Source organism: Leptodactylus fuscus, chromosome 11 (genome assembly GCF_031893055.1).
Source record: "Leptodactylus fuscus isolate aLepFus1 chromosome 11, aLepFus1.hap2, whole genome shotgun sequence".
NCBI classification, from domain to species: domain Eukaryota; kingdom Metazoa; phylum Chordata; class Amphibia; order Anura; family Leptodactylidae; genus Leptodactylus; species Leptodactylus fuscus.
This window is the reverse complement of record NC_134275.1, coordinates 20,427,208-20,445,708: the sequence shown is the minus strand read 5'-3', so window position 1 is coordinate 20,445,708 and position 18,501 is coordinate 20,427,208. Positions and strand designations below refer to the sequence as shown.

Here is an 18,501-nt window from a genome sequence, read left to right as displayed (position 1 = left end):
ACCTATTGCCAAAAGAGATATGAGAGCAATCGGTGAAGTAATAATGGCCAGGCCCCACAAAGGTTATATATCACCAGTGTGTCTATAATAAAACAAATAAGAATTGCAATAAATAGGTATAAGTATGTACATTGAAAAAAAATATATATTGCTGCATCTTTCCTGGAACTAAAGATTTGGCCCAAAGTAATTTTAATGAAAAGTATCATTGTCTACAACCAAAGCACATTCCCATCTGATAGTATACATCACTTTCAAGGAAAGATTCTTGCCATACCATGTTCTGGAATATCTCAAAATGTAGTCTTGCTGTCTTCTACATTTCAGCTGGCTTTATAATACGAGACTCTGACTGATGGTGTTATGTTATCATTCTATGCCTTTGTTTTTCCATTACTAATACTTTGTGTGAAGTTGATGATATGTTTTAAAGGGAGTCTATCACCCAAGCATATTCAACTCTTACCACATGTTACACAGCACATTACACTGATACACAATATAACTTTGTACTGTATGTCACTTGTGTAGCTTTGGACAAAAACAACTTTAAAGTATTGTACAAATGAGGCATTGGGTGCACTGGGTGCGGGCCTTCAGTTCGGAGACCACTGGATTTACTGCATAAGTAACATGGGTCATAGCAGTATGGGGATCAGCTCACACTTCATGCAGTGCTGCAGGGTGCTAAAGGCTCGTCCCCAGTGCACCAGCTGCCTCTATTACATAAGACTTCAAAGTTGTTTTTCTTCAAATTTACAGAAGTGATCTGCGTAGCAAAAACATGATGTGGTAGCATCAGCCATCTTCTTCAAAGTGGCCTGTAGGGGGAGTAGCATACCAGCCAGGGATAGGCATAGACTTGACAGGCTGGTTCGAAGGGCCCGCTCTGTCCTGGGGAGCCCCCTGGACCCAATACAGGTAGTGGGTGACAGAAGGATACTGTCTGTGGTGAGCTCCATGCTGGAGGACAACTCCCATCTCATGTATGAGCCTGTGATAGCACTGGGCAGTACTGTCAGTGACCGACTGCTTCACCCCAAGTGTGAGAAGGAGCACTATCGGAGATCCTTCCTCCCAACCGCGGTCAGGCTGTATAATCAACATCAGGCTAAGTGAAGATCACTCCTCACAGAGAACTAAATGATCCTGATTTTTTTTTTTTTTCTTTCTTATGACTCCTAGTATCTTTTTTTATCTTCTATTCTCAGCTTGTATGTGTTCTTCCTTGTATTATTACTGTATTATCCATTCTTCTGTAACACACTGAATTTCCCCATGGTGGGGCTATTAAAGGATTATCTTATCTTATTTATCACTGTAATGTGCTGTATGATGCAGGGGTGAAGTTGTATATGCTTGGGAAGGTGGAAGACACCCTTTAAGGGTCAGAATAAATTTAGTGTTCATACATTACATACATGTTCTATTGATTTCATTACACACTATTTCATGTTTTACTTCTCTGCAGTGGCACCATTTATATATATATATATATATATATATATATATATATATATATATATATATATATATATATAGACATGTCAGCGATATATGTTATGACAGAAGACTACAAAAAAAACAATAAAAAGCCACTGAAAATAAATCTTCTGTGACATCCCAGTATCATGCTGCAGAGGTTTAACCAATTGCAGAAATTTAGGTTAACTCTGCTACATATATGGATTTAAAAAAATTGCAATAGAGTCTATTGCGGCCAGTGCGGTCATTGTCTGTGTGTTGACAAGGACCAGGAATTGGAGACCGGTGGTGTACCCAGATCGGGCCAGAAAGGGAAGAAAAGAATCAGTGAGGTAAGTATTGCTTCATTTATTGTTTCCCACTCTGAATTTTTTATCAAATATTTTTTCCACAAAACAATTCCTTTAATACTTCTTCATTTTTATTCTTATTTTACTTCTGTTTCTGCTTCAGAGGTTTCATTATTTTAGGAGCGGGAATAACAATTGCAGGTCTATGTTAAAATACAAAAGATAGAATGTGGTATTATAATTACCTTATTTTAGAATAAAAAAAATAATAATGCATATTTATTATTATTATGGTTATTATTAGAGATGAGCGAACACTAAAATGTTCGAGGTTCGAAATTCGATTCGAACAGCCGCTCACTGTTCGAGTGTTCGAATGGGTTTCGAACCCCATTATAGTCTATGGGGAACATAAACTCGTTAAGGGGGAAACCCAAATTCGTGTCTGGAGGGTCACCAAGTCCACTATGACACCCCAGGAAATGATACCAACACCCTGGAATGACACTGGGACAGCAGGGGAAGCATGTCTGGGGGCATAAAAGTCACTTTATTTCATGGAAATCCCTGTCAGTTTGCGATTTTCGCAAGCTAACTTTTCCCCATAGAAATGCATTGGCCAGTGCTGATTGGCCAGAGTACGGAACTCGACCAATCAGCGCTGGCTCTGCTGGAGGAGGCGGAGTCTAAGATAGCTCCACACCAGTCTCCATTCAGGTCCGACCTTAGACTCCGCCTCCTCCGGCAGAGCCAGCGCTGATTGGCCGAAGGCTGGCCAATGCATTCCTATGCGAATGCAGACTTAGCAGTGCTGAGTCAGTTTTGCTCAACTACACATCTGATGCACACTCGGCACTGCTACATCAGATGTAGCAATCTGATGTAGCAGAGCCGAGGGTGCACTAGAACCCCTGTGCAAACTCAGTTCACGCTAATAGAATGCATTGGCCAGCGCTGATTGGCCAATGCATTCTATTAGCCCGATGAAGTAGAGCTGAATGTGTGTGCTAAGCACACACATTCAGCACTGCTTCATCACGCCAATACAATGCATTAGCCAGTGCTGATTGGCCAGAGTACGGAATTCGGCCAATCAGCGCTGGCTCTGCTGGAGGAGGCGGAGTCTAAGGTCGGACCTGAATGGAGACTGGTGTGGAGCGATCTTAGACTCCGCCTCCTCCAGCAGAGCCAGCGCTGATTGGTCGAGTTCCGTACTCTGGCCAATCAGCGCTGGCCAATGCATTCTATTAGCCCGATGAAGTAGAGCTGAATGTGTGTGCTTAGCACACACATTCAGCTCTACTTCATCAGGCTAATAGAATACATTGGCCAATCAGCGCTGGCCAATGCATTCTATTAGCTTGATGAAGCAGAGTGTGCACAAGGGTTCAAGCGCACCCTCGGCTCTGATGTAGCAGAGCTGAGGGTGCACAAGGGTTCAAGTGCACCCTCGGCTCTCCTACATCAGAGCCGAGGGTGCGCTTGAACCCTTGTGCAGCCTCGGCTCTGCTACATCAGAGCCGAGGGTGCGCTTGAACCCTTGTGCACACTCTGCTTCATCAAGCTAATAGAATGCATTGGCCAGCACTGATTGGCCAGAGTACGGAATTCGGCCAATCAGCGCTGGCCAATGCATCCCTATGGGAAAAAGTTTATCTCACAAAAATCACAATTACACACCCGATAGAGCCCCAAAAAGTTATTTTTAATAACATTCCCCCCTAAATAAAGGTTATCCCTAGCTATCCCTGCCTGTACAGCTATCCCTGTCTCATAGTCACAAAGTTCACATTCTCATATGACCCGGATTTGAAATCCACTATTCGTCTAAAAAGGAGGTCACCTGATTTCGGCAGCCAATGACTTTTTCCAATTTTTTTCAATGCCCCCGGTGTCGTAGTTCCTGTCCCACCTCCCCTGCGCTGTTATTGGTGCAAAAAAGGCGCCAGGGAAGGTGGGAGGGGAATCGAATTTTGGCGCACTTTACCACGTGGTGTTCGATTCGATTCGAACATGGCGAACACCCTGATATCCGATCGAACATGTGTTCGATAGAACACTGTTCACTCATCTCTAGTTATTATTCCTTTCCGTGGTGAGGGTGTAAGCAAGGAAAATAAATAATACTTTATCAATATCAGTTTAGCACTCACTCTGCACAGAGTCTATGAATTCAACATCTCCTTCATTGTTTACCAAGTACAATTGTGTACATATGATAATGGCTGTATCTGGTATTATCACTTGAGTGGGACTGAATTGTAGGACCTGACAAAGCAGCCATCAAATATATGGTGCTGCATGGTAGATGTAATGGCAGCTCTCTCTCTATTCACTGGCATTCCCAGCAGAGCTTGCTATCTGCTACCTCTGTGTCTGCTCCTGTCACTTTAAGAAGTAGTGCTCACCTGCTTTATTTCCTCTTGCCAATCTGTGTGTGCCTGTGTATATAAGTCTGCTCTCCTAGGCTCCTCACATTCCAAAAAAAATCCCTGCTTTTTTATGTTACAGATTTTGCCGTGTTTTCTTGAGCTAAAGCTTGGAGTGAACTTAGCAGAAGGGAGAAGTATAAGAACTTCCTAAGTATCTCCCATTGTTTTTGATGCCACTTTGGCTCCAAAACCACAGAAAAGTCTGCAACAAAAAAAGGAGTTTTCTGCAATGTGGGACCTCAGCCTAAGGCTGAGTTTACACACAGTTTTTTGGTCAGGATTTTGAGGCCGAATTCACCTCAAAATGCACCAGTCACGGCTACACGTTTTTTGGGCCGCCTCGGGTTCCGGACCAAAATACTCGGCCTTAGTGTGTGTTGTGCTCATGGTCTGTTTCTGTTTTGTCTATTATACCCGTGTCTCCTGTGTACCTGTGACCGTGCATCTTCTGCTCGTAGTGTTATGTCTTGTCCTAATACCTGGTCGATGTGGCTTCTATATATTCTGTTCCAGCTCAGTATCCCCATCTGTTTTTAGTTTGTACACCTGTCCTTATTTTAGCCTTGCTCACACATTGTGTTTTTATCAGTTTCGGTGGTGTACTGCACCTTGTGTTCTTATCTGCTACCAAACCAGGACCACCACATGAGGTAGCAGCTTGGTGGACTCCTTACATTCATTGAAGACCATATCCCAATATGGGGGTTAAAAAGGGAAGAACATGAAGTCTACTTAGCTAATTCCCACAGATGTGGCCCCAAGCCAAAACGGTTTGTTAGCACAATGGATCCACGATCCACTGCCTGCCTAGACAATGAAGGGCATGCAGTCAGCCAACACCTCAATACCCATGTCAAAAAGTAGATGCTTATGTAGTCTAGAATAATTAAAACTAACATGCTTACCTTACTGATACTCATTCTTCCATAATTGTCTTCACACCACTTGGTAGTCGATTGTTCCGGTCCAGAAATATCATCCCAGCAGGGCCAAGCGACCACTGCAGCCTATCACCACTGGTGAGACAATATGGTCATGGATTGGCTGCAAAGATTATATACAGAGAAACTGTTAAACATGTGTTGGACAGTCCATGGTCATGTGATAGACACATAGGTGCACAAATGAATTTTTATCCACAGGAAGCAAACAATCAATGACGGCAAGAAGAAATCTAAAAAACTATAAGGAATTGATACAGAAAGTATATGGCAAAATAGCTGGAGAACCCCTTAAACTGAACAGGCTAACTCGGAGAACTTGCAAAAGTCCAATCTGCACCCACGAGAACCACAATCTTGCTCTCCTTCCACTTGTCAGATATTTAGGTTTCCCGCACAGTACAGAGAGCCAACAATCTATAGTGCTGTTGCACAAAGCCTTTCTGCACACAACCAAGTGTACAACTTGAGATTGTTCTGATGCTTTGTTCTGATATTTTATAGTACCTGCTCTGTAAATATTGTTCAAGAACATTGGAATTGAGCATTGGAACATATTCAGGCTACTCAACCTTCCTTAGTAGAGATGAGCGAGTACTGTTCGGATCAGCCGATCCGAACAGCACGCTCCATAGAAATGAATGGATGCACCTGGTAATTCCGCTTTGAAGGCGGACGGCTACTTAACCCCCCGCGTTCCGGCTACGTCCATTCATTTCTATGCGAGCGTGCTGTTCGGATTGGCTGATCCCAACAGTACTCGCTCATCTCTATTCCTTAGTCATTCCAGTAAAAGAGGGGGATACTCACTCGACATACAGGGGATCTAAGCGACCTCACCATAGGCAGCAGGCGTACAAGGAGACATTTACAAACATGATAAAGCGCAATCGTTCTTACATATTATCCCACTGAATCTATGACCTCAGCCTCTACTTAATAATGGGTTCTTTTTGCATTTGTCGGGATCAGGACTGCATGATGATGCGTTTAGAGGACATCTTTTTTTAAGCTTACAAACAATATGTATATGACTTTTCCATTTTTAACAAAAAATAAGGTGAGTCACGATCTCCTCAGATCACGACTCAGCAGCTTTATTACTATTTTTCTGACATTTCGGTTCCTAATCCAAAACAATGCATATTCGTCATCTACCCACTACCACCCAAAAAAATATTCAGAGAAGAATGAAGTCACCTACTCCACCCACCATCAAGGAACAAGGACACTCATTCACACACTACGAGCTGTATATCTATATTTCTCACTAAATAAGAAGAATTGATAACTGCTTCAAGTCCACTGGACCTTTACAGGAGCTACTCAACAATTAAAAGGAACGGGTAGTTGGAAATTGAAGATGATTTAATATCATATGTGTGAATGCTGAGCTGGAACTGAAGCTTAAAGGGGTTTTTCGTTAAAATAAACATATTTAAACTTGTACATAATTAAAGGTTACACTTTTGCAAATATAAATTATTAAAATTTCTACAGAGTTGTTGGGTTGTAACCCTAAACCTGTAATCCGAACCCTAACCCTGCACGTGATCGTATTCAATCCCGAAAACCCGATCCATATGAGGGCCATATTTTCCTGGACTGACCTGACTGTACTTGTTAGTTCCGAAGAATTAAATGGAGTGGTGGTCTCATGTGCGCTACTGTTCCATTGAAACAGGGGTCTTGAGATCCCCTATTCTCATGATGCCATTCAAAGTCGAGAACCCATATAGCTGCACTTCCAATTGCTTTGCAAGGAAGGGGGTTGGGGGCTAAAAATAGTGATGACCTACTCTAAAGAGAGGTCATTGATATCTGATCTGTGGAGTTCTGACACCTATGCTGATCAACTATTCTGAGCTGATGCAGAGAGAATGGGACAGGAAGCAGAGAGATCCGTGTAGTGGTGGAACGGAGGCACTGCCGTTGAATAGGAAGGAGCTCAGCTGATCTGGTTCTACACAGAGAACATAACAGTCTGCTTCCTGCTCCATTCTCTGAGTTCCATGTTTCCCCAAAAATAAGACAGTGTCTTATATTAAATTTTGGTCCTAAAGATATGCTATGTCTTATTTTATTTTTGTGTGCTGCTGCTACCACTGCACTACGCTGAGATGTGCTTGCTGCGCAAACATTGTGTAAAGAAAACATTGCAGCTGGCTGAACGCTGTGTGCGGTGCTCCGTGGCTGCTGCTGATACCGTACGTTGTATCCATTGTTCCGGCTGCTGTGGGATTACCTGGGAGAGTGGACCCCCCCCCCCCCCCCCCCCGCCGCATACGATACTTAGTGTATGCACAGGGGGCAACTCCCAGCTCATCCTACGGCAGCAGGAACACTGGATACAACGTATTGCAGCGGCGTCAGAAGCCGGCATACTTGTGTACACGAAACATCGCGCACAGTATTCAGCCGGCTGCAATGTTTTTCTTCATACAATCTTTGCGCAGAAAGATTATTATTGGGGGATGTCTTACTTTCGGGAGGTGCCTTATATTAGGCAATTCATCAAAACTTCTGCTATGTCTTACTTTCGGGGGATGACTTATTTTCGGGGAAACAGGGTATCAGCTGCAGAGAACAGTTAGTCTATGTGGCTGCTGATATATACCGGATATTGATACCCAATGCTTAGGTCAGGTCATTAATATTTTTAGCCAAGAAAACCCCTTTAAATGAAGTATATTGAAAAACCATCTAATTTTCCATTCTAGACCAAACTTTTTAAATATTTTTTTTTGCTAAAACTAGAATATCCCTTTAAATATTTCAGCTACGAAATACAGTAAGAAGTACAAAACACACTTTAATACTAACAGGAAATCAAGTGAATGAAGGACGAGGCAATAAAAGTTACACAATGGGTGATGGATCACATTGATGAATGATAACAAGAACTGGATGGCCGTATATATTTTCAACCTACATAATATTGTCACCGGGTAGCTGGCGCCACTGTAATCTGCTTGGAAAAACTGTATACATAAATCAATAAACTAATAAGCTAATGGAGAAATACTAATGGTAATCATGAAAATACGCCATTGAAAAGAATACAAATCTGTCACCCATGAGGTATTGTACTGTATGTGGAAAAAAGTTTGGCTTGTACTGAAAGGATTGCAAAGCACTGCTGGGATGAAGAAGTATGCACATGATGGTCCCGGGAAAGCGAAAAAACATAGCAAATGTATAGGAATACAATTCTATTTCGGTAGACACGTAGCTAAAAGGCAAACCTGGAGAATATCACTAATTAAAAATCTGAATTAAAATCTCAGCTTTCTTATACCAGAACCATTTTTCTAAGTGGTATAACCGGAGATACAGCCATTTGAAATGAGCCCCCTTTGGTAAACGCTTCAGCTCCACATGCTACATGGAGTACAGGCAGGGGCGTAACGATAGTGCCCTGACTGGGCCCCTTTCCATTAAATGCCAGCCCAGGCGAGTTGTATAAAAATAAAAAATTAAAATCACTGATACTCACCTGTCCTGGGCTAAGCAGCCGCTCTGGGGCTCTTACTGCGGTAGATGCTAAATCCTAGTGGGCTAAAGGATCTTTGACCTCAGGACGTCATCAAAGGTCCTTTAGCCCACTAGGATAGGATCACACTCTTTTGTGTTCGAACACGTGGAGCTATTCTGGATTGTACAGGACAGTGTAAAAGCTGCTGGAAACGAGACGTATGGAGGAGAGAATGTGTGAGCAAGAGGGGGGCATGGGGGTGCAAGGCTGTGTGTGAGCAAGGGGGGAGAATGAGGGTGTAGGCTGTGTGTGAGCAAGAGGGGGGAATAGGGGTGCAGGCTGTATGTGAGCAAGAGGAGGGCATGGGGGGTGTAAGCTGTGTGTGAGCAAGAGGAGGGAATAGGGATGGAGACTGTATGTAAGCAAGAGGGGGGAATGGGGGTGCAGGCTGTGTGTCAGCAAGAGGGGGTAATGGGGGTGCAGGCTGTATGTGAGCAAGAAGGGTATATGGGGGTTCTGGCTCTGGTGGGGGAGTGGGCACTATTAGCACATAATACTGCACGGGGGCCACTGGTGAGCACATAATACTGTGGGGGGGGAGGCACTGTGAGCATACTATTCTGTGTAGGGACCACTGGGTAGCATATAATACTGTGTAGGGGCCACTTTGAGCAGGCAATACTGTATGGGGGCTACTGGTGAGCACATAATACTGTGTAGGGGCCACTGTTGAGCACATAATACTGTTTTGGGGTCACTGTGAAGCATGTAATACTGTGTGGGTGACATTGTGGAGTGCATAGTACTGTCCATCTAGTGAGATATTGTTTCAGCGTCCATATCCGCCACTATCAAGAATTCGCTCTAGGAAGTGGATAGGGGGTCCCAGACAAAAGTTTTCACCACAAGACTTTAGTTATGTCACTGAATACAGGTGTATGGACAGAATCTCCCTGGCAGTGCTTAATTAGAGAATATCTAATGAGAACTTTACAGACTTTGTTTCTATTAAAATAAAGTTAGATAGGTTAATAAAGTATATTACAAAAATGATCAACTCCCTTCCCTTGACAAGACATTGTAGGGAATTATACTTTAACTTTTTGCTTTCTATTAATTTAATATATTCCTGTGACACTTGTGCTGCATTGGTGATTTAGTATATTTCCCCCAAATTCCTTTTATATGGAAAGATGCCGACACAGACCCTCACCTGCTAACAAATTAATTAGTTGAGACAGGTGGGGATTTAAGAGAGACTATGAGGGCAGCTCTCTTTCTCAGCTTGGGGACACAGAAAGCTTGTCTGTGTGGCAAAAACATGGAAGCAAGAGGTTGCTGGTTATCGTTGGTGAAGATGGCAGAGAAAAGCTCTCTAGCTGCTAGCTAGCATTATATGTTTAGTAAGTGCCGAGCAGGACAAGGATTTTCTTTTGTTGCTGTTTTGTTTTAATTTCTATACACCTGCAACCCTAACGATAAAACCTGACCTTAGAGTCCGCTTACAATCATCTGCTGCTGTGTATATAATATGGAACTACAATACCCATCAGTACATTTATCTTGTAGGAGTGAAGTCTGTATGGAGTTCTATATAAGAAGGAGAAAGGACAGAGAACATGATCTTAAGCAGCCATCCACAGTGAAGTGGTGACATCATCCATCATCTATAGATTTTACTTTTCTTTTAGTAAGAACAAGACTCCGTACAGAGTACAGAGGAAGCCAGAGAATACATGTGTGGGCATTGGAGGACCAACAGAGTAGAGTGACAGGTTTGGGAGCGCATGGAAGCGTTATTTATCACTGTATAATGGCAAATCCATCCTCCTACTCGATGATTAAATTACGGCATTAACAATATACTGAGTTTTTCGGAAAAAAAATATTTTGTGAGGCATGTTATTTGCTTATAGGTTCTGAAAGGAAAGCAATACTAGATTTTATTATTTCACTAGAGGGATGACCCGGCTTCGCACGGGTATATTACATGTTATGTTTGTGTAGTGGCCCCATAAGAATTGTCCAGTTTTGCACTGGTGTATTTTGTATGTGGTTTGTGTGTATGTCCATAAGCGTCATGTGATTATGTGTATCTCATTTTGGATATCAGTGAAAAACCTGTGATCAGTTGTTATGGATACCTGGAGTAAAGCTGTATCTAATCCTTCCCCATGCAGTACTGTGTTTAGACGCAAGTATCTAATCCTTGTTGGTGTGGTACTGTGTACAGATGTGTGTATCTAATCCTCCCCCGTGTGGCATTGTGTGAAGAGGCGCGTATCTAATCCTCCGGTAAATGAAACTGTGCAGACGTGCATATCTAATCTTACAGCATGTGGTACTATGTGCAGACGCGTGTATCTAATCCTCTGGCGTGTGGTACTTTGTGCAGACAGGTGTATCTAATCCCTGGCGTGAGGTACTGTGTGCAGATGCGCGTATCTAATCCTCCCCTGTGTGGTACTGTGTTTCTGAGATGCGTATCTAATTATCTGGCATGTGGTACTGTGTGCAGATGCATGTATCTAATCCTCCAAAGTGTGGTACTGTATTCAGACGCATGTATCTAATCCTCCCCTGTGTGGTATTGTGTGAAGAGGCGCGTATCTAATCCTTTGGTGTGTGGAACTGTGTGTAGACGCGCGTATCTAATCCTACAGCATGTGGTACTGTGTGCAGATGTGTGTATCTAATCTTATGGCGTGTATAACTGTGTGCAGACGTGCGTATCTAATCCTCTGGAGTGTGGAACTGTATGTAGATGCGTGTATCTAATCCTACGGCATGTGGTACTCTGTGCAGACGTGTGTATCTAATCCTATGGCGTGTACAACTGTGTGAAGACACGTGTATCTAATCCTCCCCTGTGTGGTATTGTGTGAAGAGGTGCGTATCTAATCCTATGGCGTGTGGAACAGTGTGTAGACGTGCGTATCTAATCCTATGGCATGTGGTACTGTGTGTAGACGCGCGTATTCAATCCCCCGGCATGTGGTACTGTGTGTAGACGCGCGTATCTAATCCTCCCCCGTGTGGTACTGTGTGCAGACACGCGTATCTAATCCTCCCCTGTGTAATACTGTGTGCGGAAACGCGTATCTAATTCTCTGGCTTGTGGTACTGTGTCCAGAGGCATGTATCTAATCTTCCAAAATGTGGTACTGTGTGCACACACACGTATCTAATCCTCCCTTGTGTGGTATTGTGTGAAGAGGCGCGTATCTAATCCTTCGGCGTGTGGAACTATGTGTAGACGCGTGTATCTAATCCTATGGCATGTGGTACTGTGTGTAGACGCGCGTATCTAATCCTCCCCCGTGTGATACTGTGTGCTGAGACGCATATCTAATTCTCTGGCTTGTGGTACTGTGTGCAGAGGCATGTATCTAATCCTCCAAACTGTGGTACTGTGTTCACACACATGTATCTAATCCTCCCCTGTGTGGTATTGTGTGAAGAGGCACGTATCTAATCCTTCCGCTTGTGGAACTATGTGTAGACGCGCGTATCTAATCCTACTGCATGTGGTACTGTGTGCAGACGCGTGTATCTAATCCTATGGCGTGTACAAATGTGTGCAGATGCGCGTATCTAATCCTACGGCAAGTGGTACTGTGTGCAGACACGTGTATCTAATGCTACAACATCTGGTACTGTGTGTAGATGCGCGTATCTAATCCTACGGCATGTGTTACTGTGTGCAGACGCGTGTATCTAATCCTATGGCGTGTACAACTGTGTGAAGACACATGTATCTAATCCTCCCCTGTGTGGTATTGTGTGAAGAGGCGCGTATCTAATCCTGTGGCGTGTGGAACTGTGTGTAGACGCGTGTATCCAATCCCCCGGCATGTGGTACTGTGTGCAGACGCACGTATCTAATCCTATGGCATGTGGTACTGTGTGCAGACACGCGTATCTAATCCTCCCCCGTGTGGTACGGTGTGCAGACGCGCATATCTAATCCTCCCCCGTGTGATACTGTGTGCGGAGACGCGTATCTAATTCTCTGGCTTGTGGTACTGTGTGCAGATGCATGTATCTAATCCTCCAAAGTGTGGTACTGTGTGCACACACGTATCTAATCCTCCCTTGTGTGGTATTGTGTGAAGAGGCGCGTATCTAATCCTTCGGCATGTGGAACTATGTGTAGACGCGCGTATCTAATCCTACTGCATGTGGTACTGTGTGCAGACACGTGTATCTAGTCCTATGGTGTGTACAACTGTGCAGACGCACGTATCTAATCCTCTGGAGTGTGGAACTATGTGCAGACGCATGTATCTAATCCTACGGCATGTGGTACTCTGTGCAGATGTGTGTATCTAATCCTATGGCGTGTACAAATGTGTGCAGATGCGCGTATCTAATCCTCTGGAGTGTGGAACTGTGTGTAGATGCGCGTATCTAATCCTACGGCAAGTGGTACTGTGTACAGACACGCGTATCTAATGCTACGACATGTGGTACTGTGTGTAGACGCGCGTATCTAATCCTACGGCATGTGTTACTGTGTGCAGACGCTTGTATCTAATCCTATGGCGTGTACAACTGTGTGAAGACACGTGTATCTAATCCTCCTCTGTGTGGTATTGTGTGAAGAGGCGCGTATCTAATCCTCCCCCGTGTGGTACTGTGTGCGGAGACGCGTATCTAATTCTCTGGCTTGTGGTACTGTGTGCAGAGGCATGTATCTAATCCTCCGAAGTGTGGTACTGTGTGCACACACACGTATCTAATCCTCCCTTGTGTGGTATTGTGTGAAGAGGCGCGTATCTAATCCTTCGGCGTGTGGAACTATGTGTAGACGCGTGTATCTAATCCTACTGCATGTGGTACTCTGTGCAGACGCGTGTATCTAATCCTATGGTGTGTACAAATGTGTGCAGATGCGCGTATCTAATCCTCTGGAGTGTGGAACTATGTGTAGACGCGTGTATCTAATCCTACTGCATGTGGTACTCTGTGCAGACGCGTGTATCTAATCCTATGGTGTGTACAAATGTGTGCAGATGCGCGTATCTAATCCTCTGGAGTGTGGAACTGTGTGTAGACGCCTGTATCTAATCCTTCGGCATGTGGAACCGTGTGAAGATGCACATATCAAATCCTTCAGTGTGTGGAACCGTGTGCAGAAGTGCGTATTTAATCCTCTGGTTTGTGGGACTGTGTGCAGACGTGTGTATCTAATCCTCTGGCGTGTGATACTGTGTGCTGATCTGTGTATCTAATCCTCTGATGCGTGTATCTCAGTTTGGATATCAGTGTTGTATTGTGCATGTGGAGTGACCGTGTGTATTGCAGTTGGAATATGAGTGAAAGTCTTGCAGGTTTGTATTGGCTAAGGGGGGGGGGGGGGCACTGTGTTTGGAATGCTGTATCTCAGCAACGGTACGTCCGAGCGAGTTGGAGTCTTGTCTTAAACCTTCCCGGATACCTGAAGTATCTCTGTACCAAATTTGGTGAAGATCGGTCCAGTCGTTTGGTTCGCATTAGAGCACAGACAGACAGACAGACAGAAATTCATTTTTATAATATAGGGAGATATGTATAATTTGCATTCCTCTCTGAGTTGGTGGGCGAAGTCTAGTCGCCATATACCGCTTATGGTAGATACAGGGGAAACTGAAAATCTACAGAATATTAGGGGAGACTTATTAACAAAGCAAAGCTAAAGTTCTTGTTTAACGAAATGTAGATATCATATTTATTTATTAATTTAATTCATAAATTAATAAGCCATAGATGGCTTGTCCAAAGGTAATAACCATAACTAATATTAAAGTTCACAAAAACCTTTTCATATAATCTATGGTGTACCAGCAAAGCAGCTTATTCCCGAGAAACTGTTCTAACAAAAATAGGATTTTGAGTGGACAACACCTTTAAATATATAATAATAATAATAATAATAATAATAATTAATTAATAATAATAATAAAATATATTATATCTACATATATAATGAATTACTTAATGAGATCCAGGGAGCTTTTTTAAGCTTTAAGAAAACAAATGCTCAGATTTACCTAGACCTGGGCAAAGTATGGCCCGCGGGCCATATCCGGCCCTCTGATTGATTTAGTCCGGCCCGCATAGCTTGACTAGGGAGGTGTGTCGTGGTGCCGGCAAGACATTGCAAGAGGATGGAGACACGTGTGGTATGTGTCCTAAGATACTGAGAGGGGGGGGGGGGGGAATGTGAGATGCAGGGTGGAGAGTGTGTGTCTGTCTGTGTCTGTCTGTGTGTGTGTGTGTCTCAGTAACCTAGTGGCAGAGATGGAAGGGGAATGTTATACTGAGGCAGAGATGGCAGATGGAGGGGGGGACATGAAACTGGGGGAGAGATGGAGGGGGGACATGAAATGGGGCAGATGAATGGGGGTTATGAAACTGGGGGAGAAATGGAGAGGGGACATGAAACTGGGGATAGATGAAGTGGGCAATTAAACTGGGGACAACTGGGGGGCATTAAACCGTGGAGGTAGCTAGAGGGAGACCTGTCTGCCTCTAGTTGCCCCCAGTTCAATGTCACCCTCCAGCTCCCCCTACGGTTTAATGTCTGCTTCCAGCTGTCCAATTTTAATGTCCCCGTCTAGTTGCCCCCAGTTTAATGTCCCACTTTATCTGCCATTAATTTTTGTTCCCCTCCAACTACCCCTACTGCTAACGTCCCCCTCCAGCTGCTCCAGTTTCATGTCCCTTCTAGTTTCCACCAGTTTAAACTGGGGCACAAGGAGAGGGACTTAATACTGTGGGGCAGTTGGAAGGGAACATTATAATGTGGGGACATATAATGTACCGGTGACTGTAGGAGGATTATACTTTATGGGGTCACATGGAAAGATGATTGAGAATGGCCGGAGTCAACGTAGAAGTGGGTGGGGCTAAATTTGCCACGGCACGGCCCTCTTGCATAGTTTCAATTTCTTATGCGGCCCCATGGGAAAATTAATTGCCCACCCCTAACCTAGACGGTAAGTACATAGAAGTAAAATGGTAATGCAGATTTATGACATGGTTTATGTCATGTGCAATGACATTGATGAACTATAGGCGATATACTCTAGTGATAGAGGGAATTATTCTCTTTATTTTGGTTTATATTAGTGGCCATGCTGTTTCATGTATTCCCTTTTGATAAATTTAACCATTTCTTTGAGCTACAGATGTCTCCTTTATTACCTGTCCTCACAAGTCAAGCCATTTTTCGAAAAACAACAAAATTTCATGATAAATTATCACCAAGGGATATGCTAACCTATATCGGCGGCCACCCAGTGCTGAGTGTAAATTGCAGCCTGTCAAAGGCTTTGTTAGCATGTTGTGATACTGCGTCGAATTACTTTCACAACATATTGGAATCCTTAACCAAATTGGAACTCGGTTACGTGTGGACACATCTGTACCCCACAAATCTTACGCTTGAAATTCTAATGACCTATTATTTTGTCCATTATGCATGATTGTAATTCCCAATGAATTTTCTTTATTATTTTTTTTTCTTTTCTATTTGTCTGTTGCCAGGAGAGTCCCTCAGCCTCACCGATGATTTATTGTCTGGTTTGGGGACGGCTTGCATTGCAGCTGGGAGAAGCCATGGCGGGACTTCAGACAGCAATCTTTACTCTGTCATTTTCAAGTGCTTGGAAGCAGACAGTATTTACAAGTAAGCTGAGACCAATTATAAAAAGGAATCAATAAGCTAAATATATTGTTGAGAACAGCTGCACAGGCTGTACCGTAGATGTTGGGAAAAGCCATGCTGCCTTGATATATGGGATATTTCTAAACTTGGATTTACACGTATTATTTGTAAGCAAGCCTTGTAAAGTGTTTGTTCTTAGGAAAGTCACTTTGGAGATGATGGCAGAGCGGTGCACAACCCCGCTCCTATTAGGCCAGCAAAAAGACAGGGCAAGCTTATGACATGGAGGTGAAGGTCATTAGATACCGCCTAACTCCTAAGGATAAACATGTAAGAAACAACAAAAAGAATGTCCACTATCCGGACAATTTGGGCTAGTTCACACGGGGCAAGAGGGGGTGGATTTTGAGGCGGAATCCGCCTAAAAATCCGCCCCCACACAATAGAGGTCTGTGTAGACTGCTAGCATTATTTTTGCCGTTAGCGGTTTGTTTCCAAATGAATGGGCCTAGTCCGGAAGGATTGTCTTGACGCAGAATCCACGTCAAGATAGGGCAGGTCATGCGTGGAAAAAGGAAATGTCCGGCTCCGATTGAATTCAATGGGAGGCGGTTTTTTGACCCGGATTTTGACACAGTTTCCACGTTTTTTTGACCCGGATTTTGACACAGTTTCCGCTTTAGCAGCCGCCATACCTGACTTTCGGGGATGGGTTAAAGGGAATCTATCAGCTCCCCAAGCATATTCAGCTACCAGCACTGCATTATACAGCACATTACCATTATAAATAACCTTTGTCACGCTTGTAGATTTGAAGACAAGAAATCTTATGCAAATTAAGCATTTGGTGCACTGGGGGAGGGCCTTTAATGCTGGCATGTGGTATATTCTAATTACATTCCAGGAGTCATCAGGGTAGTGTAATACGCAAGAAGATTCATTGGGGGAAATTTATTACCCCATCTATGCCCGTTTTTGGCATCAGTGGGTGATGACGTTGCATGAGGTCTTTCATGTAACAAATTCTCTGTTCTTCACCTTGCTCACCACTATCCGCAAATGTTGTCGGAGAGTGAGATGGGTCGGGGTTGCCTCAGCCTAACATATTTATTATAACTTATTACTAGAGATGAGCGAACAGTGTTCTATCGAACTCATGTTCGATCGGATATTAGGCTGTTCGGCATGTTCGAATCGAATCGAACACCGCGTGGTAAAGTGCGCCATTACTCGATTCCCCTCCCACCTTCCCTGGCGCCTTTTTTGCTCCAATAACAGCGCAGGGTAGGTGGGACAGGAACTACGACACCGGTGACGTTGAAAAAAGTAGGCAAAACCCATTGGCTGCCGAAAACATGTGACCTCTAATTTAAAAGAACAGCGACGCCCAGCTTTGCGTCATTCTGAGCTTGCAATTCACCGGGGACGGAGGTTTCCGTCCAGTTAGCTAGGGGTTAGATTCTGGGTAGGCAGGGACAGGCTAGGATAGGAAGGAGAAGACAACCAACAGCTCTTATAAGAGCTAAATTCCAGGGAGAAGCTTGTCAGTGTAACGTGGCACTGACGGGCTCAATCGCCGCAACCCAGCTTTCCCAGGATCCTGAATGGAATACACTGTCAGTGTATTCCCGTATACCCGATATATACCCCGATACCCGTTCCAACGGTGTGCCCCCCCACCTTCACCCCAGAAATACCCTGCAAGTCCCCTAGCAATAGAATTGGGGCTATATACACCCACTATTTTTGCTACTGCCATATAGTGCCATTGTCTCACTGGGAATTCAAAGAATATATTGGGCTTACATATAACTTCAATTCCAGGGAGAAGCTTGTCAGTGTAACGTGGCACTGACGGGCTCAATCGCCGCAACCCAGCTTTCCCAGGATCCTGAATGGAACACACTGACAGTGTATTCCCGTATACCCCATATATACACCCCAAATCCCCGTTCCAACGGTGTGCCCCCCCACCTTCACCTCAGAAATACCCTGCAAGTCCCCTAGCAATAGAATTGGGGCTATATACACCCACTATTTTTGCTACTGGTATATAGTGCCATTGTCTGACTGGGAATTCAAAGAATATATTGGGGTTACGTGCACCCACAATTTTTGCTACTGGTATATAGTGCCATTGTCTCACTGGGAATTCAAAGAATATATTGGGGTTACGTGCACCCACAATTTTTGCTACTGGTATATAGTGCCATTGTCTCACTGGGAA

General features: G+C 43.9%; 1 protein-coding gene and 1 long non-coding RNA gene across 2 annotated transcripts in view; one reads left to right on the top strand and one right to left on the bottom strand.

Moving 5' to 3' along the window:
- The window catches only part of ASTN2 (astrotactin 2), a 481,865-nt gene that overhangs the window by 432,855 nt on the left and 30,509 nt on the right, over window positions 1-18,501 (top strand). Inside the window, exon 19 of the mRNA XM_075260063.1 lies at window positions 16,154-16,295. Coding sequence (XP_075116164.1) covers window positions 16,154-16,295 — 142 coding nt within the window. The remainder of the gene's footprint in view (window positions 1-16,153; window positions 16,296-18,501) is intronic.
- LOC142184924 (uncharacterized) lies at window positions 1,834-6,884 on the bottom strand. The gene is made up of 3 exons (XR_012711849.1): window positions 6,759-6,884; window positions 5,113-5,251; window positions 1,834-1,978 (listed from the first exon to the last, which is right to left on the bottom strand). It is a non-coding gene; the product is annotated as an uncharacterized LOC142184924 (long non-coding RNA).